Source organism: Hesperophylax consimilis, chromosome 21 (assembly GCF_061612785.1).
Source record: "Hesperophylax consimilis isolate HC1 chromosome 21, BYU_Hcon_1.0, whole genome shotgun sequence".
In the NCBI taxonomy this organism is placed as follows: Eukaryota; Metazoa; Arthropoda; class Insecta; order Trichoptera; family Limnephilidae; genus Hesperophylax; species Hesperophylax consimilis.
Window position 1 is genome coordinate 25,629,201 of NC_142856.1, and position 27,142 is coordinate 25,656,342.

A 27,142-nucleotide genomic window follows, 5' to 3' on the forward strand; every position below is an offset into this window, starting at 1 on the left:
TGTTATCTTACTGAAATCAAATAAAAAATACTTTACAACACGTAACCAAGTTTTAATTTTTCTGATAAACAGAGAAATGTTAACATTCAATGATGAAAAGTACAATCATTGTTTGAAAATGTTTTTCCTTAGTAGAATTCAAATTTCAAGTAATTTTGAGTTATTTTACGACGGCCTTGGGACGACAGATTTTCAACTTACCAAGCACCGTCCTGAGAAAATGTGCCGTAAGAAAAGATACCTTATAGCTCATTTTCGCAGGACCGCACTTTGTGAGTTGGAGCCTTGTCGTCCTGAGAGAATCTGTTAACATTTCCAAAATTTATTTTTAAAATAATATTTTAGGCTGATGAATAGCACAATATTATCTTCCCTAGGTGCCTACCTAGGGAAGCTCATATTGTCTATGGCCGCGCTTTTTTTTGTTTCCTCTACTTTGCTGAGTGGTTTGTTTATGCCTCAATTTTTTGTGACATCGAGAGTGGTTTATTTATGGTGACGTCATCAGTGGACAAAATTTCTCCCTACTAAAGGCCGAAGTTATCAATCTAGATAGTTGATTTATGTATTTATGGTCATAGTTGTTTATTAATGGTGGTTTGTTTATGCACGCGGTAGGCGTCAAAATAATATTTTGAATTATCTGTGAAAATGCCTCCGAAAAAAGATTTTAAGCGGTGTTGTGTAATAGGATGTACAGACAAAAATTCTACTCGACATAAGTTTCCGCGCTCTGAGAGTCGGTTCCGCGAGTGGTCATGGAGGATCGGCAGATGTGAATATATTGAGTTTCCAATATTAGCGAGATACGCGTCGGTTTGTGGCTCCCATTTCACAATCACAAGCAAAAACGCAAATGGCGCATTAAGAAATATCGCGCTACCAACGCTAAATCTTCCCGACATCGAAGAATATCCGGATTTACCTCGAAAACGTAATTGTGACCGAACTACAGGTGCGAATCTCTTATTTTGTTTTCAGTGTTCCATGTTTAACTTAACTTCACTTCAGAATTGATTTTATTTTTAGGCCCCATCCGTGTTCTGCCGGGACCCAACAGTACGTATTGTGATGCCATCAAAGAGCATGACTACGTCACGCGAGATGTAGATCCTTCTGCCAAAAGGATCCCAGATGATTATGAAGGTATATATCTCATTTACAATACTAGAAAGGGAACAACGCGTTTGGGCTACGTTTTGTTCACAACATTTGGTTAACCTGTTGAAGGCCGGAGCATAAAACAGAAATGTATTAGTGGAACCTAAAGTTTTATTAGCCCAAACAATGCTGTTTTATTTTTTAAAGGTTAATATTAGAATGCTCGCACATTTTCCAGAGACACATCGGCGTTCCACTGGTTAATGTGTTGAATATATATTTATTTCAGAGCATTATGGCTTACCGGGACACAGAGATGTAGCTGTTGATGGCAAAAGGGTCACGGAAGATGACAAAGGTATACATAATAATAATAGCATTTATATAGCGCAGTTTAGTGTCATTTCACTTCAAGTGCGTTTTACTATAACAAACTTAAAACGGTAATTTAGTATAAGTGGTCATGTTCTTAAAATTATTCCTACAGTGCGCCTTACCCAATATAGATCTAATATTATAACACTTAATATACTGTTTATACAAAGCGATGACAAAATATAATAACAGTGCTATTATAGCACAGGACCAAACAAGAACATTAAAACTAAAACATAATATAAAACAGGATTTGTGTTCAGAAATGAGAATATTCTGAGCACACATTTAGGACGGGTTGTTTCGGAGAATTTGAACAATTCATCAAATTTCAACGTTCATTTTCGGGTTCTGTGAAAGTCCTATTCAAGTTCTGTTATAATATCATTATAGGCTAGTTGCTTGACAGAACTGAAATAAAAACAGAACTTGAAAAAATCTTTCACAGAACTTGAAAATGAGCGTTGAAATTTGATGAATTGTTCGAATTCTCCGACACAACCCGTCCTTAGTGTGTGGACGATTTTTATTTGTAAAAATTTTAAGGACGGGTTGTTTCGGAGAATTTGAACAATTCATCAAATTTCAACCTTCATTTCCGGGTTCTGTGAAAGTCCTATTAAAGTTCTGTTATTATATCATTATGGGCTAGTTGCTTGACAAAACTGAAATGAAAATAGAACTTGAAAAAATATTTCACAGAACTTGAAAATGAACTTTGAAATTTGATGAATTATTCAAATTCTCCGAAACAACCCGTCCTAAGTATTTTTACAAATAATTGACTCAATCTGAGAATCTAATGGTATTTTGACAGAGAAAAGGTTTCTGGTTCATATATTTGATTGTACGCTTGTATAATGACCATGTGTAAGTGGTATTAATAATGTTACCAGAAAACAATGGGTGCGAATAAAAGGGAGATCAGAAAATAAAGTTATGTCAAATATTTGTGATTAGTTTAAGGTTGTTTTGTTTATTTAGACATAAGCTGATTTTAATATATTTCACAATAGTAATTTAGATATACATAAAGTAGAATGATGCACAAAAAGAAAAAACACAATCTAAGATTAAATAAGTAGATACTGTGGGACTACTTTATTTCCCCCCACATGTGGCAATACTAACGCGAATTAATCCGCTGCTATACGCAAGCGAGCATGAGAAGAGAAATCTTCATTCCTGTTTTAGCGTTCGATTCAACCGCCAGTACTACCACTCTTTCTGCCACCGTCACCGCGTTCTGTATAAATTATAATATTCGTCCTCACAAATACCACAATACAAATTGATATAAAATAAACTAAAAACAATCTTGTGTACGTGACATATTGTGGCGCGCACACATACTGTAAAGGGGGTTATTATTAATGAGCAGGCAGCATTCTGCTGATGCGCTCATATCTGATTTCGCAACAAGTTTGACAGTAATTGAGTTGTTTTAAGTTCGAACTAAGTCCTTTCTTCTCTCCAAATGTGAATCCAATAGAGCTTTGAATTGATTTATATTTGTTGCATCGATGACATGTTGTGGGAGTTTGTTCCAAGCATCCACTACTCTATTTGCAAGGAAGTGTTTTCTAGGATTAGATGTAAAAGGCGTTTCTGTAATTTTTTTTGAGTGTCCACGGAGATTTATATTTTTATTAGTAGTGAAGATTTCTTGGATGCTAGGGCAACTGTAATGTCCAGATAAAATTTTGAAAGTCTCGATCAAGTCACCCCTTTCTCTTCTTTCTTGTAAGGTTGGTAATCTTAGTTCCTTGAGTCTATCTTCGTATCGTAGATCTTTCAGAGCTCTTGGTATTTTGTCTCTGTACTCTCTCTAACAGATTTATATCCTTTGCGAAGTAAGGACTCCATATTTGGAAAGCATATTCCAGCAGAGGTCGCACATATGTTTTATATATTTTTAACATCATGTCCGGTGTTAGGTCAAGGAAGGTTCTCCTGATTAGATATGTTAGTGAATTTGCTCTTTTCACAATTCCAGCGATGTGTGGTTCCCATTTCAAGTCCTGTGATATGGTAACTCCTAAGTCTTGTTGTAATGTCACTGCTTTTAGAGGTGTTCCATTAAGTTTCTAGGCAAGTGTAGGGTTAGTTTTTCCAACATGTAGGACAGTGCATTTTTCGACATTGAGTTTTAGAAGCCAATCATTTGTCCATTGATATATTTCGTTTTAATCGATTTGCAGTTGGTTGTGATGAGTGTGTGGGTTGGCAAAGAATTTTGCATCATCTGCAAAGCAGCTGGAGTCTGATTTTATTATAGTATGCAGGTCCGTGATGTACAAAATAAACAGAACTGGACCGAGAACTGATCCTTGAGGGACACCACTGGTCACATTTCGCTCAGATGACAGTTGGTTGCCAATTCGAACTTGTAATTTTTTCTCAGTGAGGAAGGATTTGATCCGTTCGAGAAGTCGTCCTCTTATGCCTAGGAATTTAAGTTTAGCCAACAGTCTATTGGTTGGAACAGTATCGAAGGCTTTCTCGAAGTCGAGATAAATTACGCCAGTGGGAATCCGTTTGTCCCACTCGTTTGTCCAGTAATCTATGTTAAGAATGAGATTGGTAATTGTGGATCTTTTTGGCACAAATCCATGTTTGTTTGAGATTATGTCAAGTTTGATCAGGAATGAGCGTATCTTGTCCACTATTATTCTTTCCATGGTTAGTTAGTTCCACTTGTCACACACAACCTTGTAAATGTGTAAAATAATAACTTCCTTCCCCTTTGTTTGGTGTTCCCCTTTGCCTGTCAGAATGCTTCAAAAACTTCCACACAACAACATTTTATGGAATAACATGTCGGTGACAGTTGACAAGAGTTTTTTTTTTAGTTTTTAGATTGCATTTGTCCATAATTAAAAACTATTTTTAATAACAAATGCATTGTGTTATTTTGAAAATGTTTTATAAAAAAATCTTTCTAACATATTCAAAAAGAATAACCACAATTTAAATAATGGTTATGTAAAAATGAATTACTGAATATGTGCCAAAAAGCCCGGCCATATGAAGTATCTTTACAAGAATAAGTCCAGTCGGGCGACGACTATGTCACAAACTGCATTCAGACGCGGCCGGTTACGCTTAGTATGCATGCAAATTCGTGCCCCGGAAAGTGTTAATATGACATCCGCAGATTAACATGATGCACAAAAAAATATGAATACATTTTTAAAAATACAATTGACCAGCATTTACATACTGAAAGAGAATAATATTTAATTTCTTAAATATATTTATTTCAGAGCATAATGTCTTCCCAGGACACAGTGATGTGGCTGTTGCTGCAAAAGGGGTCCTAGAATATGGAGGTATACATCTGTTTTTATTACTTGAAAGAGAATAATATTCTATGTTTTGTTCATTAACTTTGGTTAATGTGTTAAATTATTTATTTCAGAGATTAATGTCATACCAGGTGTAGATGTTGCTGCCAAAAGGGTCCTAGAAGATGGAGGTATACATCTGTTTTTATTACTTGAAAGAGAATAATATTCTATGTTTTGTTCATTAACATTGATTAATGTGTTAAATTATTTATTTCAGAGATTAATGTCATCCCAGGTTTAGGTGTTGCTGCCAAAAGGGTCCTAGAAAATGGAGGTATACATCTGTTTTTATTACTTGAAAGGGATTAGTATCCTATGTTTTTTGTTCATAAACTTTGGTTAACATGTTAAATTATTTGTTTCAGAACCTAAAGCACTCCCAGGGCCCAGCAGTGTAGCTGTTTCAGAACATAAAGTACTACCAGGGCCCAGCAGTGTAGCTGTTCCCTTCAAAAGGGTCCTAGAAGATGGAGGTATACATCTGTTTTTATTACTTGAAAGGGAATAATATTCTATGTTTTGTTCATGAACTTAGGTTAATGTGCTAAATTATTTATTTCAGAGCATAATGTCTTTCCAGGAAGGGTCCTGTGGTCTAGGGGCAGTGTGGTTGTTGCTGCCAAAACGGTCCTTGAAGATGGAGGTATACATCTGTTTTTATTACTTGAAAGGGAATAATATTCCACGTTTTGTTCATGATCTTTGGTTAACATGTTAAATTATTTGTTTCAGAACATAAAGTACTCCCAGGGTGGGCCCTGTGTAGCTGTGTGGCTGTTGCCGCCAAAAGGGTCCTAGAAGATGGAGGTATACATCTGTTTTTATTACTTGAAAATGAATAATATTCCAAATTTTGTTTATGATCTTTGGTTAACATGTTAAATTATTTGTTTCAGAACATAAAGTACTACCAGGGCCCAGCAGTGTAGCTGTTCCCTTCAAAAGGGTCCTAGAAGATGGAGGTATACATCTGTATTTATTACTTGATTGGGATTAGTATTCTATGTTTTGTTCATGAACTTCGGTTAATGTGTTTTATTATTTATTTCAGAACATAATGTCCTCCCAGGGCCCAGTGGTGTAGCTGTTGCTGCTAAAAGTGTCCCAGAACATGGAGGTATACATCTGTTTTTATTACTTGAAAGGGAATAATATGCTATGCTTTGTTCGTGATCCCTGATTAATGTGTTAAATTATTTATTTCAGAGCATAATGTTCTCCCAGGGCCCAGCGGTGTAGCTGTTGCTGCAAAAAGGGTCCTAGAAAATGGAGGTATACATCTGTTTTTATTACTTATTCTATGTTTTGTTGATGAACTTTGGTTAACATGTTAAATTATTTATTTCAGAGCATGATGTCCTCCCAGGAAGGGTCGTTTGGTCTAGGGGCAGTGTGGTTGTTGCTGCCAAAAGAATCGTACGAAATGAAGGTATATGTACATCTGTTTTTATTAGTTGGAAGGGATCGGATCGGGCGCTTTGTGTATTCTTTCAGTGACGCCACTGCATGTAGTTTTCTTGCTTTTATAATTCCTGCAGCTTGATATGAGTATATGTAGCTCTCGGGGGAGCTGAACTAATTGATATAATTATATTTGAGTGGGTGCAAATATGTGTAGAGTTTAGTCAAGTCGTGTACTCCTAGGCAGGTCCCATAGTAGTACAAGCTGAAGGCTTAATTTTGGTATAAATATACCAGAGCGCCACTGGATTAGTATAATTAACCCAGGCCTTCAGTCCTCATCAGAGATGGGCACTGCTTCCATGACATTTCATTTTGGATGTGTGAATTTTGAAAGAAAACCAGATGAGTTATAAAGGATATACAGGGTTTTCCAATAAGAGGTGTTATTTTGAATAGCCCGCTATTTCGGTAAATGTTACTTTTGAAGCTGTCATTTTTTGACATTTGACAAGTAGAAACTACGCCATTAATAAAAATGGAACGATACACGCTTCAACAACGCATTGAAATTATTAAAATTCACTTGAGTGAATCAAATGCAAATCATCTTGAGTGATGAGGCCCATTTCCACCTCGGTGGCTTCGTCAACAAGCAAAATTGTCGCATCTGGGGCTCGGAAAACCCAAGAGTTATTGTTGAAAAGCCTCTCTATCCTCAACGTGTGACTGTTTGGTGCGGTTTATGGTCCGGTGGAGTCATTGGACCTCACTTTTTCGAAAATGAGGCTGGAGCAACAGTTACGGTGAATGGATTGCGCTCTCGAGACATGATTAATGATTTTTTATGGCCGGAATTGGATGGTATTGATCTGGACAATGTTTACTTTCAACGAGACGGCGCTACGTGCCACACAAGCAACGAAAGCATTGATCTTTTAATATTGAATATCAAAATAACACCTCTTATTGGAAAACCCTGTAAATATACATGGTGTCCGGAAACTCGTAGTACAACCCGGAAACTGGAGAATGTATACCACACGGGGAACCCAAATAAACATAAAGTTTTTTGATTTAGCATTTTTATAAAAATAAAAAAACAAAAACAAAAATTATATTTTTTGGCTATTTCAGGGTTCAAATTTTTTCGTCATTATTTGTTTCACTTTTAAATTTTTAAATAGTTTTAATTAGTTGGGTACTTTGATCTTCAGTAATATTTTATAAGAATTTGATCAAAAAAAAAATCAACTTCTGACTCGATTTACTCGAAAACGAAAGCTCAAATCAAAAAAAATTATACTACAAAATCGACTCCAAATGTGATGTAGATTCACCAGTTTCCCGCTTGTACTACGAGTTTCCGGACACCATGTATATATATATATATATACATAATTATATATCTGTCACCCCTGCCACATGTCCGTAGATCTAAGACAAACAAGTAGCCAACACGACTTCTGTTCATAGAATAGCTATCCAAAATAGTATTTGGATAGCTAGCCGGTATTTGTTGATTTATTTACTGGACGTTATCACAAGTTAGCTTATTACACTAATATCATGGCAAGGACAGCATCCTATACCCTAGGGATCCGAAGGGATTCTGCTTGTTGCTCAAAGCTTTGTGTCTCCGGTGGTCTCCGTCGGTTCTGCTCGGGAGCAATCGGATGTGTGCGCGCCGCTAGTTGCGAGTTACCAGTCGGCTGATGACGAATAATAAATAAGGCCAGTACCTACATCAAAGACACTACACTTACTATAAAGAAATTAAAATACAAAAAAATGAAGTTGCGTAACTAAGCACGCGAATTTGTGAAAATCCTTTCGCTCTTCAGGCCAAATCGAGATATTGGAGAGTTATTTTTGGGCCATTTTCTAATGGACAGAGAGTACAAGCACGCCATACAACATAAGAACATCGTAAATTGGTGTTTTTCACTTTGTTACTTACCTTTAATGATAAATTTATTTTAATTCATTTAACTTGTGGGTCGGAGACGCCCGAGGAAGACATGGCACGACCAAGTGAATCAGATACTTGAGTCCGGCCATGTCAAGAGTCAGAATAATAGAAGAGTATGTATGAGTGTGGCAAGGAGTGTGTGTCAAGACCGAGTTGTTTGGCGTTCCATCCTCTCTGCCTACCCTTGCGGGAAAAAGGGTTCCGTTGCCGTGCCATCACCATAGGAATATTAAGCGCCCAATAGTATTCTGCATTTTGTTCATCTTATTTGTAGATCTTTTCTTCCATTCCTTGAAGGACTAAGATAATTTTTTTTTTTTCAGACATAAATGTTCCTGTAGGACCCGGCAACAGTAATCCAGTTGCCACACGAAAAAACAATGCTTCGAAGCGTAAGCATATTTCTAGCTTTTTGTTTGTTCATACATCATTTGGTATCGTTTGTTTTTTTTATTGTTGTATGTCAGATTATTAATCCATTTACAGTAGACATGGGCAAAATTGAATTTGAAATCTATTTGTTGCCTCAAGTAAGTCTATATGGTACATGAACCTCGGATAAGTTTCATGAGTCCGCATATAGACATACCTGAGGAATTGTAAAATCTAGGTTTGTTCCAGCATATTTATATATTCAGTTTGGTGTGGAGTACACACACTACTAGCTTACTTATAACGCCATTGAACATCGTTATCATTGCATCTGGGTCATTAAACTGTTTTAAAAAACAGTGATAAACCCCAGGAGTTTGTAGCATGCTGGAGTAAGCTGTAATATGTGGTCCGAAAACGTCAGTTTGGGATCAAAGACGACACCGAAATCTTTAACGCTATTGACTCGATATAATGTTTAGCAGTCTTGGTAAGACTTAAACTTAGATTATTTCCATCAGAAGTTTGAGGACATCTGCAAACAGAAGACATCTGCCATATTTTACACAGACCCAGATGTCGTCTATAAGTTTTGTAACTTTAAATGTTTGAACATTTTCAAATGCCTTGGCAAAATCCGTATACACTACATCTGTTTGGTGTCTCAAGTCCAGTCCTAAGGCCACCAATCGCGAAAATGTCAGCAAATACTGTGGATTTTTTGGCATAAAACCGTGTTGGTATTCTAATAGAAAAGGTATAATTTTGGTAATGTAATTTCTTATAAATAATCATTTCAAATATTTTTTGTATTGTTAACAGAATGGCACAGGTCTGTAATTCTTTATATCAGCTTTGAAAATTGGGCTTACACGCTAATATACTAATATTAAATATATAGCCCAGTGGATAAATAATGGTCTTTGACATGTAAGTAATTATATTAGGGGGTATTCCGTCAGTGCCTGCAGCTTTTTCCGGCTTTAGTGTCTGAATACAGGCATTTACTTCCTCGAGTTGGTTAGCCCAAGTCCCATGTTAAAGGGCTCCTCAGTTGGAGTAAAGTCTAGATTTAGTAGCGGGGCTGTCGGGCTGTACATTGATTGGAAGTAGTCTGCAAATTTTTGGCTAACTATTTCGGGGTGGGAAATAATTTCCGGTCCCTTCATTCAAGTTGATTTGGGACTGTGGATTTGCTTTTTGAGATTTAATAAAATTCCAAAAGCATTTCACATTGTCTTTGATCCCAAACTGATAAAAATATTGACATTTTGCGGTTGCAATATCTTTTTTAAGCTCGGATCGCATCACAACAAATAACAATTAATCTGATTGCTTCTTGTATCTTCTTCAATGCGATTCTTTGCTTTTTAATTTATCAATAATAGTTTTAGATAACCATGCTGTATAATTAAGTCCCATCAGAAGTGGTGGGGACACATATTTATATTTGAATAACACTTGATCATTATCCTAAAATATTGTCTTTTTCTAGTTATGAGGAAGAGCATTTTAAGATACGTTGGATCAACTCAGCAGCCACTCTCAGCTGAAGCCCTCACTCTCAGGAAGCAGAAACTGCAATCAGTAATTGAGGAGGGCAGGCGTCAGCTACAATATGTCCAACGAAAGAAGAATTGTACTTTAATAGAACGTCTTGCTATTGCAACTCGTTATAGAGATGCAACCTGCTTGGAAGATTCTTTTTCTAGTTTAAATTCCATTCTCTCTAAATTCATTTTGCCGTCAGCAAAGCCCATCCGTCAAAAATATAGTCAGGAGGAAAAAACTATGGCAGTTGGTTTATATAACGGAGGACCCAAATGTTATCCATTCTTGGCCAAACTTTTTGGGTTACCTTCACTTACGACCCTGAATTTAGAAATAGCTTCATTATCTCTTAAACCGGGAATTAATCAAAATGTATTTGACCGTTTAGAAAAAAAAGTAGATTCTATGAAGGATATTCAAAAATACTGCGTTTTAATATTTGATGAGATGAGTATTTGTCCTCGTATTAATTTCAATGCCCAAAGTGGAAATATTGATGGGTTTGAAGATAATGGTAATACAAGAAGAAAAAAGTTTGCTGATCGTGCTCTAGTGCTAATGATTAAAGGCCTCAGTGATCCGTACAAGCAGCCAGTTTTTTTTTCGTTTTCAGAAAGTGGAACTAATTATTTTGACTTGAAAGAAATTCTTCTTAATGTTTTAGGCAAATTGTTCGATTGTGGTCTCAAGCCAGTTGCAACTGTGTGCGACAATGGTACCGTTAACTGTAGGGTGGTTAAAGCCTTGCTTAAAGACACTCAAACAAGATGCATAAACGATGGAACAGAATATAAGGGAGGATACTTCCTGGTAAATAATAACATAATTTATCCCTTGTTTGACGCACCTCATCTTTTGAAGTGTGTTCGTAATAATCTTTTAGATAAAGACATAATTTTTTATGAAGCTGGGAATAAAAAGTTAGCTTCTTGGGACAATTTGGTGACGGCTTACGATTTGGTACCAGCCGAATCATTCAAGAGGATGTTCAAAATAACAGATATGCACATCATTCCAAAAAAAATTAAAAAAACCAAAGTTAAACTTGCTTCACAAGTTTTTAGTGACAAAGTGTCTGCCGCACTGGAAACATTATATCATTTACGTCCAGAGGCGTTTGCTAAAAATCCATTGCATACTGCACGAGTTTTGCAATGTTTTGGTGCATTATTCGATAGTTTCAATGGGACATCAGTACATCCCAAAGAAGGGAATAAATATTGTGTGGCGTTATCGAAAAACTCCCCACACATTCAATTGTGGAATAAGTTGTTGAAAATAATGAGCACAATGAAATTTGTCCATCAGAAAACAGGCGCGAACATTAGGTCATCAGCTCCTGTATTAGATAATTGGATATTTTCCATCCACGGCATTACTAAATTGTGGAATTTGTTGGAAGAATGCGGATTTAAACATTTAAAATGTCGCTTTCTGAACCTAGAACCATTGGAATTTTTTTTCAGATCTATTAGAAGTCATAGTTACCGAAAACCTCCCGTTAACTTGTTTGTAGCTGCTTATAAATCCCATATGATTTATAATTTTATGTCTACATGTTCGCCTGATACCAATAATTGTGAAGCCGATGATTCCACCGTTCCTCTGTCTAATGTTGACGATTCTGATAATGCTCAATCCACCTCTTCCACTTTAATTTCAAATGTAACTTCTTTCATGACAATACCGGACATTGAAGACCAATTTGGGAAAATTAGGGAATCATTATCCAAACAAACATTCCGTATCAACTGTTATGTTGAAGGATTAAAAGAGCTGTGGAGAGGTATCCGACGTTGTGCGGAATGTAAATCATTTTGCACAGATGATCCATATGATCCCATAACCATGAATGCATTAATGTTAACTCCCAAATTACATCGCACACGGAACTTTTATCCTTCGAAAAACTTAACACTTAACGCTTTGGAAATTCGTTACGTCGTCGAGTATGTACTAATAAATAGTTGTGAAAATATTCACCTTTTGCGCATTATTAAAGAAAGTATTCTCAAATACGTATGTTTTGATTGGATTAGTTGTCAGAAGCATAAAAATAATTTGACCGAAGCGATTGTAAAGTTCACTGTGCTCTACATAATTAGGGTCTGGTGTTCAGACATCAATAAAAAATTGTGTGGCAGAGATAGGAGACCATATGATGGACAAGACTCCATGCAGAAAATGGCCTTACTACATTATTTAAAATCTGCTAAATGTAGGAAGGCAAGGTCCTTATGCTTAACACAATGTTTGCGGGGGCTTTATTAAACAATCTACGCCGTAAAGCGGGCATTTTTTATTATGTTCGCGCGCAAATTTACGTTTCATGTAAAATAGCTATAACTTCTGAACTATTGATCAAATTTAAATAAAAATTTTCAGTATTTTACCTTATTTGAAATCTTTCATTATGATCTGGTCACAAATTTTTATATTTTTGGATAAACAATTATGATATTTAAGTTTAAATTAAAAAAAATTGAAAAAACTGCACTTTTGTCGTATTGTCGATTTAGTCATGCACATTCAAGGTAGTATATATATTTTGTAAAATACACACCACTAAACACTAATATTGTTTGAAAGTATGAAATCGTTGGATACAATTCCCTTTATGTAAAGGTACATCACAGAATTTACACATGTACCGGGTTTCGCTACGTATTTTGTGTACCGCGCACACACGACATCGCCTTCGTAGATTCTTATTTTTACCAGGGCCTTCAATCTTTTCCAATATATGTTTTCTCATATCCATCGATAGTCTTCCTGTAGGATCAGATTTTTAAGATTTTTTTCGGATACCAGATGTTGATGGTGTTGGTTCCGGGTCTTGACTATTATCTGTCGAAATCTGATCAGCCACCCAGTGCTCTGCGATTTCCTAAAACAATTGTTTATATATTATTTTCCTTTCTTTTACGGAGTTGTACACAACAAATGAATTGAATAATGCACAATTTATTATATACATCGCTAGCCTTTTTGTCCATTTAGTGGTTTTTCGTAAAATAGAATAATACGAAAGATATTGGTCTGCTCGGTCAATGCCTTTCATATATTTATTGTAATCGATTATCATTACCGTAGTCCATTTTTATAGGGTATTTTTATGAAAAAATATCCCTTTATTATGTAACAAATAACTAAAAAATATGTAACAAATAACTTTTCGAGCACAGCACACAAATACTTTGTAAGAAATTTTTAAAGCAGAATGTAGGCAGAAAAGAAAATAGAGAACGTCTTGAACGAAACAATATCGCTTTAACACTGAAGAAATGTAAAGATTTAAAAAAAAAACGAAACATTTATCTTACAGTTATTTTATTTCAAGTGCATGTTTTATGACCACAGTCGACCGGCCACCCGACCCTAATTCCACGAATTGCCAGGAACCTAGTACATGCGTCACGAGAGCTGACGCATAATTTTTACTTCACAGAGTAACCAACATCATACGTTACTCGTAATATATTGTTACTCTAAGTGTACAACGCATTTTGGCGTCTCCCGCGCTTTACCAATAGTGTACAAATACGAAAAACGCTTTTAAGCGTCTCCCGCAAACAATATGTTACCATAACTTTTTATTATTTGTCTGATTCTTTTTTTATTACTTACTCGACATCATAATGAATATCCTTTAACACCTTCTTTAACCGAGCCAGCTCCAAGCGGGTTGTTCCTCCTTAAACACGATAACTATGTTAAATTAATATATTTTTTGAATCTTTAAGAAAATACTACAATTGTTAGATGAACATATTGCCATTTTTTGTTTTCCAATATTCAAAGTGCAATATTGAAAAATATTGTTTTTAACTCAATAGCTGCCATTCACGCGGATCGGCGCACGAACAATCCGTGCCACAACTGCCATTTACACCGTACCACGTAAATCGGGAAGATATTTCTAAGTTCTAACGGTAGATGGGGCTAAATATTATTTTGTAAAATATTATGAACTTTTCTTAACAACATCTCATAAAAGTTGATGATTTATATTGTTTATATTACGCAAAGCAGCATCCAAAAAAGGTCTTACAGATTTCTTGGCGCAATTGTTTAAATCTCCCGCTATCCTAAAGTCGTGTGTGGATATCACATGGTTCTTATTACATTCTCAGTTGTGTGGATATCACGTGGTTCTTATTACATTCTCAGTTGTGTGGATATCACGTGGTTCTTATTACATTCTCAGTTTTGTGGATATCACGTGGTTCTTATTACATTAATAATTAAATTAAACTTCTGGTCAATCACACTCGAAACATGTTCAAGGAAACAATGGTGCCATATAAAAATCTATGCATTGACGAGAGCATTATACAGTTCAAAGGATGTCTTATGTTTAAACAGTATATTTTATCCAAATGCCATCGATATGGAGTAAAAATGTTTGTTTTGTGCGATGCGCAGACAGGTTATATTTTAGATATAATTATTTATTGTGGTGATGGGACGAATGTCACCGACAGACAATGTCTCGGGGCTTCAGGAGCTGTTGTCACCGCTTAAAATGGCATGACATGATAATACAGTTTCTCCAATGGGGAAAATAAATTCTAGAACTGGAGAAGTAATTTCGAAGCCAAATTGTATCCAAGATTATAACAAAAACATGGGCTTAGTAGATAAAGCGGATATAATGACTAGTGTAAATTCCCTAAGAAAATCAATTAAGTGGTACAAAAAAGTTTTCTTTAATTTTTTATATTTATTGAATTCGTACATATGCACAAAACCATTACTTTCCTGATTACTTGATTGCGCCCTGAAATTATATGTGATAAGACAATTATTAGAAAAATATCATATTATATCGCACACTGAAATTATCTGGAGACCTATACCCGCAGCGGAAAAAACTCAAAAACCCGATAAAAACTGTTATGTTTGCTCTTGACCAAAAACAAGAAAAGCTACCAATTATGTTTCTTTCCGTTTCAAAAATACATTACTAGTATTATTTGAAAAGGGCATAACTGTGTAAATACATTACTAGTATTATTTGAAAAGGGCATAACTGTGTAAAAATACAGGCGCAATCTGTGAAGAGGCGCTATGAAAATAAAGATCTTATTTATTTGAGACACAAACAGGACATTTATAGACGTGCCCGGCTCTGAGCCAAACGGCGCCTGGCGCAAATAAAATTTTGACACCCCTTGTCAAAACCAGTAGACACCAACCAGTAGGTGATCACTGTAATCTATAATATTCGGATAATATGTATTTTTGCATAGCGCCGTTTTTACAACAAAAAACGAAACTATACTAAACCTGTAGAATGAAAACAAATCCTCAAACTTATGGTACTGGAGATGCGGAAATGTTAATTTTTTTTTTCTAATGATTTGTGCGAAATTGAAAACCAAATTTTATGTTATGAAATAAAATACATAACTAGATGACCCAAGACTGATATTAACTTCAGATTAAGGAGTTGTATTACAAAGTAGGCTTCAATTTCCGATAGTACTTTTGGTTCTATGATAACTCCTCAAAATGACAATTCAACACACCTTTAACCCTTACCACTCCTTTGTCGAGTGTGGCTCGACATTATATTTCTTACACCAACTCCTATGTCGAGTCATACTCGACATTATAGTAACGCAATTTCGAAAAATAATTTAAATTATCAAATGTATTTTTTTTTCTTTTAAACACTTTATATCTCATTCTGAATATTCCGAATACGCAAAATACATATATCTCGTCAAGTTTCGCCTTTTAGATAATTTTTAAAATCATATTATTTTTAACCTTGTAAATGCACTGCGCAGTTATTTGGTTGCGACGCATGTAAGTAGGTAGGTACTTGCCTGTCTACCTGCGTAACAATAGGAAGCGCTGAGGGATTTCTCCCAACACATAACAAAGGATTCTTATACCTATTCACTTGTTATCACATAATATTTTGTTCTGTTTGTGTATTTACATTTGTTTTTACTGTTTTTAGTAGCAAATATTTCGTGGCCGAGAAAGCACTGAAAAAGTTTAAGTGAATAAGGGCATATTAAGTTGTTAATTTTATATATTTCTATGTTTTTTGTACTCTATGTAAAGAAAGAGTAATAAAAATTACATATTTTAAAAATTTTTGTTTAACTTTTTATTGAGGCCACTTTTTATCCCTTTTTTGTAAATTAATTAAGGAGTTGGTAGCAGGTAATTAAAAAAAAAATTAGGAGTGCAAAAAGTTAAAAGATGATGGATTGAGTGATGAAACATAAACTAGGTTAAATAGTTACATATTTAACTTAGTTTTTGTTTCATCACTTTTCATAACTTTATAACACTTTTTATAGGTGAGTTGAATTGTCATTTTGATGAGTTATATATACTTTTATAGTTAGGATATGACTACTATGTAAAAAAAAAATTCATTCGAATGCATTATTTTCAAAGATACAGCAGTTTAATGCATAATTTTTAACGAACGGGACCTTATTTTTCTCGCTGTAGGTGTGTTAATTATTAAATTATTAGACTGAACAATTGCGTGGTAAAGTGAAACCTCTGTCTATCGTTTTTGAAGGGACCTCGAAAAAAACTGATGATGCGGGAATAAACAAAAAGCTACATTCATACAAATGTCAAATCACTTAGGTGAGCTGCGCAGTTATCTACTAATAATAAAATATTTCCTTGTTTTACACCCATTGCTGCATCGAGGTCACAAACACTAATTTGAAATGTTCGTAGTCGTCCATGCCTTTTGAATGATCAAAATGATCAATGCAGTAAAAATGTTACATAGAGGATCGATCGATGTGATCTACTTTTACGAAATTTGTATGAAATCAATTCGGGACTGGAAGAAATAAAGGACAAATGAGGGAAAACCATTATACCAGAAATGATCGAATGAGATTTCACTGTACACTCTTTTGTGGTACCAAGTCTTTAATACATTTTCTTTCTGATGAGTTCACAAATAAAAATAATGATAAATCTTAAAGAATGTCAAAATAAAAATTTTGAAAGTCAATTTTTGTTTTGAGCAGAGTCTCAAAATCGTCAATGTGATATTATATTATTTTTAAAAAGATTATTCACAATGGTTCAATGTAACGAAGGTTATCTTTTGTTATGTTTTCTTTTTAAATTTATTGAAATGTTTGTAATTTTTTTAGAAAAATAAAGAACAGTGAGTACTGTAAAATTATTTTTATTTAAAAATATATCCCACCGTTTAAAAAGCACTGGCGTTTGTTGTTTGGGTGATTGACAGGTCACGGCCACATTCTGCGTCAGGACCAGATGGTAAGGAACACCCCACTCCAAACTATTACTCTTTTGACTGTGGACGTATTTTGAGTTTTTAAGATTAATTTCAGTAAATACTTATATTTAAATGCAGTACCAAAGCATGAGACCAGTCACATTGATCATTGACCAGATGTGTTCATCCCTTCCACAATATCCTAGAACAAAGAATGGTTCCAAACTAATTACACTTAATTTATTCTGTACTACCTGCACCCCACCACGCGTTGCCGTGGCTCAATCTGTCTGTGCAAATAGAGAAACAATAGTGCGTGCTGCTTTTACGTCCAACAGAAGGTACTGTTTTTCAAAAAACGCATGTTTTTACTTGTCTCAGGTGACCCATCTTTAAAATATATGTATGTAAAATCTTTATAATATAGGTATGTAAATATACGCATATTCAAATTCGATTTTGAATAAATAAACATTTTTATTTATATTGATAGATTTACACGGGGGTAATATTTTTCAAAGAATATTCTTTAAAAAATTACATCAAATTGTGTATTGGAAAATGGGAAATAGCTTCCATTGTGTTTAAATCACTCCGGGGGTCACAAGATAAAACACATTATTGTTTATTCCTTCCCTTTTCTATTTAAAGTTCATATTTTATGACTTCAATTATTTATTAACTAGTTTATTACCTGTGAAAAATCACAGAACATAACATGACTTCAATAGTACCTACCACTCATAAATAAACCACTAACTAGATCCATATCTTCGGGCTTTTTGTTTGAAACAAATTGGTCCTGAAAACCATAGATATGCCAATATATAGACAGTACAATTCTCATTCGGAGGCTACTTATTATAATATACACCAATGAAAAACTCTGAAAGTTTATTCTATCGACTTTCAAAGTTTTTCATCGGTTATTATAGTCACAATATTTCGGTACCAAATTTCGATCGGAGTTATACCCCTGGTACCACTTTTAAAGATGGCCTGTAAATGTAGAATTTTGTAGAACATTTCAAATATAGAATTAAAATAATTGTCTTTTAAATTATATTAAGGTAGGTACTTTATCGCTTGTCTGGAACAAAAAAAACTATTAGAAATAAAATGCAATTTTATCATGAAAAAATTATAATATATTTTATTAAATTATCATCATTTTCTCGTTACTTTTTCCTAGCACACAAGGTAGTCTTCCCATTTCCATTCCTTCAAATATTTATTTTATAATAATTGCTTCCATGGTGAAGTACAATAAATTATCATTTTATAGCCTATATTACGAAATCAGAACCTGCACTAGACAGAACACAATAATATATTATTTTATTTATATTAGGTACTTTGCCAATATTCATTTGGAGCATATTTTATAATAATTACTAGTCGTTACACATGACTTGTAACTTGACTAGCCAAGATGAAAACTGAAAAACTTTGTTTCATTTGACATAATCAACAAAATATTACAAATTTCAAATGTAGAATAAAAATAATCACTTGTAATGCGTATTTGTAGGTAGGTACCCTTGTCTGTATTTGAAAAGATTCTCTTTATAATTTTCAACACATCAATTCCTATTTTGAAAATGTCTCACTCATACCAAATACCCTAAATTCCAGTAACATATTGGCAGTATTTACTTTATTGGTTGGCAACTCTGGCCGCCAAATGTGCTAGTCATAAATCACCTGTGCTAGCGTACCATGTAAAATCTGTTAAAATATAATATGAAAGAACACGAAGCCGCTAGGAGGCGCTAGTGTAGCATACTGCCATCAGAATGTATGGGAGATGTCAATGTTGGAGGTATTATAACTATTCTATAGTAAAAGAAATTATATTGCTTAATTTTATTACTATGCATTTAAGTTAAATTCATGTTCAGACAATGAAAGAGCAAAAAGAAAACAAAAATAGTTTACAACTTTACTTAATATGTAGTGTACAACTTTGATTATTTTTCTCTTATTCCGCTTCACTCTTAATACGCAATATTTCAAATAAATGGATTTAGCTTTATTAATTCAAAACATGATTTATTATGTCGGGGGAGACGGAAAAATACGCACTTTTAATTTTAATTTCGTTTATTAAGTCACTTACGCGATATGTCAATTAGTATGCGGCGCCGTAATAGTCGCAGCCGACGGCGACTATGTTCACATCAAGAGTTGGATTATATTCATAATATCGTATTGGTATTAAATCACAAACCAGTCTATACAAACCTAGCGTAGCCCACAAACTACTTGAAAACTGGGATTATAACTCTAAAGGGGGCGCGAGCAGGCGTTATTAAAGGTTCCCCAACATTTATAGTAACTTTTGGTGACAATATAACTAAATTCAAGTATTAATTCAAAGTAAACATTCCATATTTACCGTGAAGCGGAATTCGTAACCTTTACCCAACTTTATTTTATCAATGCATAATAAAAAAAATTCAATCGTAAATATTTATATGTATGCATATCATTACATTATATTATCATGTTCCTCATATGTTTACATTTTTATAGTGATAAAATTAAGTTTGTTACATGCCTAAATCTATGTATTCAGAAATTATTTTAAACTGAAGCTCAATTTATACTAAAGTGACAATAGGCTGATTGATCTTCGATTTTTATTAGAGATGGAAAGGATATCTGATATTTACACCGCACAATAGTGCCATCTGTTCGGAGCCAGTGGAAATATGGCATCCCCAATTGGGGTTTGATGTGAAGCTAAAGGGAGTGGAGAGGGAAGAGGAACGTTGGGAAGTACATGGCTATTCAAAACTGGTCAAATTAGTTAAAATTTATTTGCGCATGACTACATGTCTTCGTAAGTCTTACCATTTCAGCTTTTGAAAGAATTTTATGTGTCTTATATCTCAATATTTTAAAAAATCTTTCAGGAAAAAAAAATGGAGAATATCAGATGATCGTGTGGGAAAGGTGCAGTGATGAAAACAATGGGCGAGGATGATTCAAAACCTGTAATTATCAAATAAATAATCTTTCAATGCGAGTCTACACTTAGGTAAAGGACTGTTTCTGACAATATCGAAATGAAAAAATAAGGTTAAGTATTCTTAAGAACTAGCAGTTCTGTGAACAGTACTGCCGTGGTAGCTAAAAACACAGTATCTTCCTTGAGAGTCTCAAGGCAAACACGGCTGCGTTTTTAGTTTCTAGTTATACGTTAAGAAAAAATGCGAAAAAGAAAGATCAAATAAACACAATGATTTCAGATTTGAAAAAAATCTTTACTGAACCATAAAGACCACCATTTTACGGAAACTTAACGTACAAAACAAATTTACAGAGACAAAATACAAATCTGTCAAGTTAAAACAGAACTTCACTACATACAATTAAATCCCACTGATTGCATTGCACTGCAACCTAACCTAACTGTGAATGTCAACTTGATAGTGAAGAAATAAAATACAAATTTTATAGGAAATAACGGTGACCGGATAACTCATCAAAATGACAATTCCAAACACCTTTAAAAAGTGATATAAAGTCATGAAAAGTGATGATTCAAAAACTATGTTGAATAGGTTATTTCTGTTTTTTTTCATCGCTTTTAATAACTATAAAGGTGTGTTGCGTTGTCATGGAACCGGACATAGCACTGAAGTGATAAACTGACAGAAATGTGTTGTGGGCGTGTCTTGTGTGCCCAAAATAAGCCCAAATTTTCCTTTAATTGATCAAAAATTTTCAAATATCAACATTGTTTTTTGAGCAGTTAATCAATTTCATTGGTCTGTTTAGGGCCTAGAAGTCGAAAGGTCTTATGTAAATTGGCGACATCAGTTTTCTTTCAAATCGGTGTAGATCAGGATTCTGGGTATCACCTGTTCATCGGGACATATCATTTTCCATGTAATGAAAGAAATGACACAAAATATTTTAACACTGAGAATAAAACTTTTTTTTGGTTTATTTATTTCAAGTACCTACTTACATATATTTCGTTTTGATATAGTTTTACGTTATATAATACAAGAAGTAATATTTTATAACTTGTTCACATGAGGCAACAATTTTTTCCATCATAAAATTTTGTACCAAATTTGGCAGGTGATATTGTCTAGGTTGCTAATAAAAGCCGCAGAGAAGTGATGAGTTACTTTGTAAGGCCCACTAGTCTTGATAAAATACATAAAAATTTCCAATAACAAAATATATCCAATGGTTTGTTTTCCAAAAGGGGTTAACTTTACTATTTCATCAAAATAATAAACTTTTTTTACATATCGATGGCCTAGTGCAAAAATGTGTTTAGGCGATGCCATACGTAGTAATGCAAAATCATGTGTTTTTGGTTTGAAAATTTGGTCGACTACAAATGTTTCAGATGCTTTAATTAAATACTGGGAGTAGAATACATCTTGGCCTTTGAAATAATCGAGTATTTTTTAGATAAGTCTTTTTATAAGCCCAGAAAAAAATAATGTAAAGGCCTATGAAAACTGTTATAAAGATCAAAATCTCCCACTTACGAACCCATTTTCGGTTATGATTTTATTGTATAATGTGGCAAATTAAGTTATTTATAAAGTGATCGAAATTTTTTTTAATATTTATGCCTGAACATCCACGAAATAAAATAAAAGGCACTTTTTGGCCATGTTTTTTTCTTGCATAAATCAAAACAGGCGGATGGTGTTAAGCGGGAATTTAAACCTTATCGCCATCTACGTAAGGGTTGTTATTGATAGCGGCTCAATTTAAAAAATTACACAACGTTGTGCATCGCCTTAAATGCAGTTATAAGAAAAAAACAATTATGTATTTTGAAAAGTATTTATCAAGATTACTTACTTTGTAAATAGGTTTTTTTGTGGGAAATTAACATAATTTATTTCATGTAGAATGGATAAAAAGCGGATATTAACATATTAACCTGGAGTAATTATTATAAATAAAAATTCAAATTGCACTTATTAGGCCATCGATATTCTTAAAAAGACAGAATTATGAAAAATTTTCACCTTTGCAGAGCAGCTTTTTTGTTGTTGAGATATGTTTGATGCATTTTAAATGTATTCATTTTTAAAAATACATAAAGATTTCTTAACTAAATTTATGAATGATAAATATCAACAGCATTTATGTTGAACCTAGCAAACATTTTGACTGTGGCGCTTTGTTATTCCGTTCTATGATTTTTTTATTCAAAAAGTACTGTTTTAGAAAATACAAACAGGTTTGCGACACCACTGACAAAGTTAACCGTGTCAAACTGCATGTACAATACACCCAGCGGCGCTCAAACATACTAAAAATTAATAAATTGGCCCTCCAACTAAAAAGGTTGATCATCACTTCCCCAGAGCCTGAAGTTAGCTACAGCGGACCGCAAACATACTGAAAATGAATAAATTGGCCCTGCAGCTAAAAAGGTTGATCATCACTTCCCCAGAGCCTGAAGTTAGCTACAGCGGACCGCAAACATACTGAAAATGTATAAATTGGCCCTGCAGCTAAAAAGGTTGATCATCACTTCCCTAGAGCCTGAAGTTAGCTACAGCGGACCGCAAACATACTGAAAATGAATAAATTGGCCCTGCAGCTAAAAAGGTTGATCATCACTTCCCTAGAGCCTGAAGTTAGCTACAGCGGACCGCAAACATACTGAAAATGAATAAATTGGCCCTGCAGCTAAAAAGGTTGATCATCACTTCCCTAGAGCCTGAAGTTAGCTACAGCGGACCGCAAACATACTGAAAATGAATAAATTGGCCCTGCAGCTAAAAAGGTTGATCATCACTTCCCCAGAGCCTGAAGTTAGCTACAGCGGACCGCAAACATACTGAAAATGAATAAATTGGCCCTGCAGCTAAAAAGGTTGATCATCACTTCCCTAGAGCCTGAAGTTAGCTACAGCGGACCGCAAACATACTGAAAATGAATAAATTGGCCCTGCAGCTAAAAAGGTTGATCATCACTTCCCCAGAGCCTGAAGTTAGCTACAGCGGACCGCAAACATACTGAAAATGTATAAATTGGCCTTGCAGCTAAAAAGGTTGATCATCACTTCCCCAGAGCCTGAAGTTAGCTACAGCGGACCGCAAACATACTGAAAATGGATAAATTGGCCCTGCAGCTAAAAAGGTTGATCATCACTTCCCTAGAGCCTGAAGTTAGCTACAGCGGACCGCAAACATACTGAAAATGGATAAATTGGACCTGCAGCTAAAAAGGTTGATCATCACTTCACCAGAGCCTGAAGTTAGCTACAGCGGACCGCAAACATACTGAAAATGGATAAATTGGACCTGCAGCTAAAAAGGTTGATCATCACTTCCCTAGAGCCTGAAGTTAGCTACAGCGGACCGCAAACATACTGAAAATGGATAAATTGGCCCTGCAGCTAAAAAGGTTGATCATCACTTCCCCAGAGCCTGAAATTAGCTACAGACGGAGTTTTGATCTTTAATAACTTTATTGCAATCAAAAGATTCTTCATCTTGGTCAATGTACTGCCATCTTTTCATTCCAACTTTCGAAATTACCATTTTTTTTCATAAGATTAAATTCATTTTCAGCTCTCCTATGCATTATTATATCCTATGTAATAATATTTATATTAATTGATTAAATTAGGTATATTAATATGTACACACTTATATTTATGTCACTTTAAACTCCTTCCTAAATAAATTTCTCATTTTTAAATGTATAAGAAGATGAAATGAATGAGATATGAGATGAGAGATCTTTATGAAAGTGAAAAATATATTATTAATTTGGTGTTTGCAAAGAATTAACAAAAAATAACAATAATTAACAAATTATGAAGTGATGAAGTAGAGACAGAACAGGGCAGTTCCAGTGACAAGATTTTAACAATATATTTTCATCACAGAACCCAAAAAAATGTGTTTGAAATAGTAATTAATACCTAGTTTTATTGGGGCGGAGGATTATACAATAGAAAAGCTTCGTCACACTCTTAGATTATAAATACAGGTTGACTGGCACTTATATATTAAAGGGAAATTATGGGAAAGGGACAAAGCAACCGCAAGAGGCGTTTCACGCCATTTGCAGTTGCTACGTTCCGTTCCCATAATTCGCAGATCGGCTTGCGGAAATTATGTCATGTTTATACAGGGTTTTCCAATAAGAGGTGTTATTTTGATATTCAAAGAAAATTTTCCCGTAAAAGATCAATGGTTTCGTTGCTTGTGTGGCACATAGCGCCGTCCTGTTGAAATTAAACATTGTCCAGATCAATAACATCCAATTCCGGCCATAAAAAATCATTATTCATCTCTCGATAGCGCAATCCATTCACCGTAACTGTTGCTCCAGCCTCATTTTCGAAAAAGTAAGGTGCAATGACTCCGCCGGACCATAAACCGCACCAAACGGTCATACGTTGAGGAAAGAGAGGCTTTTCAACGATAACTCTTGGGTTTTCCGAGCCCCAGATGCGACAATTTTGCTTGTTGACGAAGCCACCGAGGTGGAAATGGGCCTCATCACTCAAGATGATTCTTCGATGGAATTCTAATAATTAATAATAGTGAATTTTAATAATTTCAATGCGTTGTTGAAGCGTGTATCGTTCCATTTTTATTAATGGCGTAGTTACTACTTGTCAAATGTCAAAAAATGTCAGCTTCAAAAGTAACATCTACCGGGCTATTCAAAATAACACCTCTTATTGGAAAACCCTGTATATAGCATAAAACCAACATAATCGGCATCTGCAAATTGAAAGGCTCTGAATAACATATGTAACGGAATAATTAGTTTAGTAAGGCTAGCAAGAAATAAGTGAGGGAATAAACCCACAGTAAAATGGGTGGAATATTCTATTATTTAGCTAATATCAGATGAAAAAATGACAGCAATCTCTGGTCTGGAGCCCCAAAATAGTTTTAAAAGCACACGCGTGAGGTGGGAATGCTGTCCTTGTTCTACCGGTATTTTAATGGAAGATGATCCGAGGAACTAGCATCATTGATCCCCTCGGCACCGATGCATAGGAAACACCAAATGCCTACCCAACATTTGTACACGGTTGATTATTGTAACATGAGAACGGGTTGTTTTCACTACTCGTTCTTCAGTTCAACAGCTTGGCTACGGAACTACAACTCTCTCGAGTTTCTTCAAGAGCCATGTTCAATACATCATCTCCTCAAAAAGACCCTCCACACAGGATCCTGAAAGATGACAGGAGACAGAGAAATTATTTTCCCCATGTCCTCCCCCGTATGGAGTTATTGTGATAAAAAACTAATACATACATATATCTTCATCAACTTTTTATGTCCTTTAAATTACCTTTGAAACGTTGCATTTAGTACCAGCCACCTTGTACATGATTTTTTTAGCACAGAGTCTGATTTCACCAATCATGCCATATATTGTTATACTAGTTCCAGCGAGAGGTCGTATTTCACGTCATCATTCTAGTATCTTCTGTCTTTTTTGTTTTCATACAAGACGTCTGAGAATGCAGAGGATGATCGTCGATGACTGACATACAACCTCTCGTTGGGTATCATTGCCGATGGGATGAGAACAATTTTCACTCAATGCTAGACTTGAAGTGTTAAACGCTCAGTTACATAATGTTGGTGAAATGGAATAGGACCAATCAGTGACTAAGGTTGGGTTTTTCAAACTCATTACTTTTAACGATCATCAAATTGACGACCGGTGCTATTTTAAATTTTGACATTTAAATGGTCCCCGTTAAAAGCTGATTCTTGATCCGTTTCAGTTTTTGATCAAATTGTGATCAGCTAACAAGCATGATAACACGACTGCCATACTTAACAACTAATCACAATTTGATCAATATTTAAAACGGACCGAAAATCTGCATCTAACCATTCAAATTTCACAAATTAAAAATGGCTCCAATTGTGTGGTTTGATATGGTCATTAAATGTGACAAGAGTTTAAAAAACTCTCAACGTAAGTATAAATCTCAATTTCGCAGAGGGTTCGCTTAGTTTTGATTGGTGAAATCAACCATTATAGCCCTTAACACGTTCGCTACCACCAGTCCTGTTTGGATTACGTCCTGAAAATTTAGTGGCAGCGTACCTGTTAAATGTACTTAGATAATGTATTGGGTTGATTGAATGTGAACTAGTCTAGTGTCGTGTATTGGGGTACGTGAAGATGTTGGTATATTAAGTGAGGTTGGGGGAGCTGATGGTCTGGGCGTAGCAGGAACGGCAGACGGGGGCGGAGCGCCCCGAGGCGAGCCCCGAGAGCGGTATGTGCTTGTCAATGCAGCGGGTGCAGAAAACGCCGCCGCACTTCCAACAGTGGTACTGAAAAAAATATCATAACATAAATCTATTGATAAAAGTAGGATCATTTATTCTGCAACTTCTGTGACCAAAAGCATCCCTATTGCCTAAAATTATGGGACTGTAACCAATGGTGGTTCGAGACTTATTATCGTGATTAGATTGCTAACTAACTAACCACCATGCCGTTTCTCCGCAAGGGTAGGCAGAGAGGATGGACTGCCAAACAACTCGGTCTTGGCACACACTTCTTGCCTCATTCACATTCATACTCTTCTATCATTCTGACTCTTGACATGGCCCGACTCGAGTATCTGATTCACTTGATCGTGCTATGTCTTCCTCGGGCGTCCCCGACTTCTGCTACCATTCGCATTTGCATCATATATCCTCCTTACACTCCTATCTTCGCTCATTCGCTCTACATGCCTAAACCATCTAAGCGTCCCTTTCTTAATCTTACTCATTACGCTTACATCAGCTT

General features: G+C 35.0%; 2 protein-coding genes across 6 annotated transcripts in view; one reads left to right on the top strand and one right to left on the bottom strand.

Annotated features, from left to right (window-relative positions):
• Positions 1–203: 203 nt before the first annotated feature.
• Positions 204–17,282, top strand: LOC149413795 (uncharacterized). Of its 4 annotated transcripts, XM_089644654.1 has the most exons (14): positions 204–955; positions 1,030–1,146; positions 1,391–1,459; positions 4,743–4,808; positions 4,898–4,954; positions 5,234–5,299; positions 5,407–5,469; positions 5,559–5,633; positions 5,723–5,788; positions 5,878–5,943; positions 6,033–6,098; positions 6,175–6,255; positions 8,523–8,591; positions 10,067–17,282. In XM_089644654.1, the coding sequence occupies exons 1-14, from the start codon at positions 652–654 to the stop codon at positions 12,391–12,393; spliced, it is 3,492 nt and encodes a 1,163-aa protein (XP_089500780.1). In that variant the 5' UTR covers positions 204–651; the 3' UTR covers positions 12,394–17,282. The 4 variants fall into 4 exon arrangements, with proteins under 4 accessions (XP_089500780.1, XP_089500782.1, XP_089500781.1 ...); XM_089644656.1 differs by lacking the exon at positions 5,559–5,633; XM_089644655.1 differs by lacking the exon at positions 5,407–5,469.
• Positions 17,283–21,510: 4,228 nt separating this feature from the next.
• The window catches only part of Mtmr6 (Myotubularin related protein 6), a 162,678-nt gene continuing 157,046 nt past the window's right edge, over positions 21,511–27,142 (bottom strand). For both annotated transcript variants that reach the window (XM_089644798.1, XM_089644797.1), the window contains exon 14: positions 21,511–26,679. In XM_089644798.1, coding sequence (XP_089500924.1) covers positions 26,536–26,679 — 144 coding nt within the window. In that variant the 3' untranslated portion in view covers positions 21,511–26,535. The remainder of the gene's footprint in view (positions 26,680–27,142) is intronic.

Bases quoted from the DNA above. Each gene is read 5' to 3' on its own strand.
- LOC149413795 (XM_089644654.1), top strand. From the start codon at position 652: ATGCCTCCGAAAAAAGATTTTAAGCGGTGTTGTGTAATAGGATGTACA. The intron at 4,955-5,233 runs GTATACATCTGT...TAGCTGTTTCAG, and splicing joins AAGGGTCCTAGAAGATGGAG to AACATAAAGTACTACCAGGG. The intron at 5,470-5,558 runs GTATACATCTGT...TATTTGTTTCAG, and splicing joins AACGGTCCTTGAAGATGGAG to AACATAAAGTACTCCCAGGG.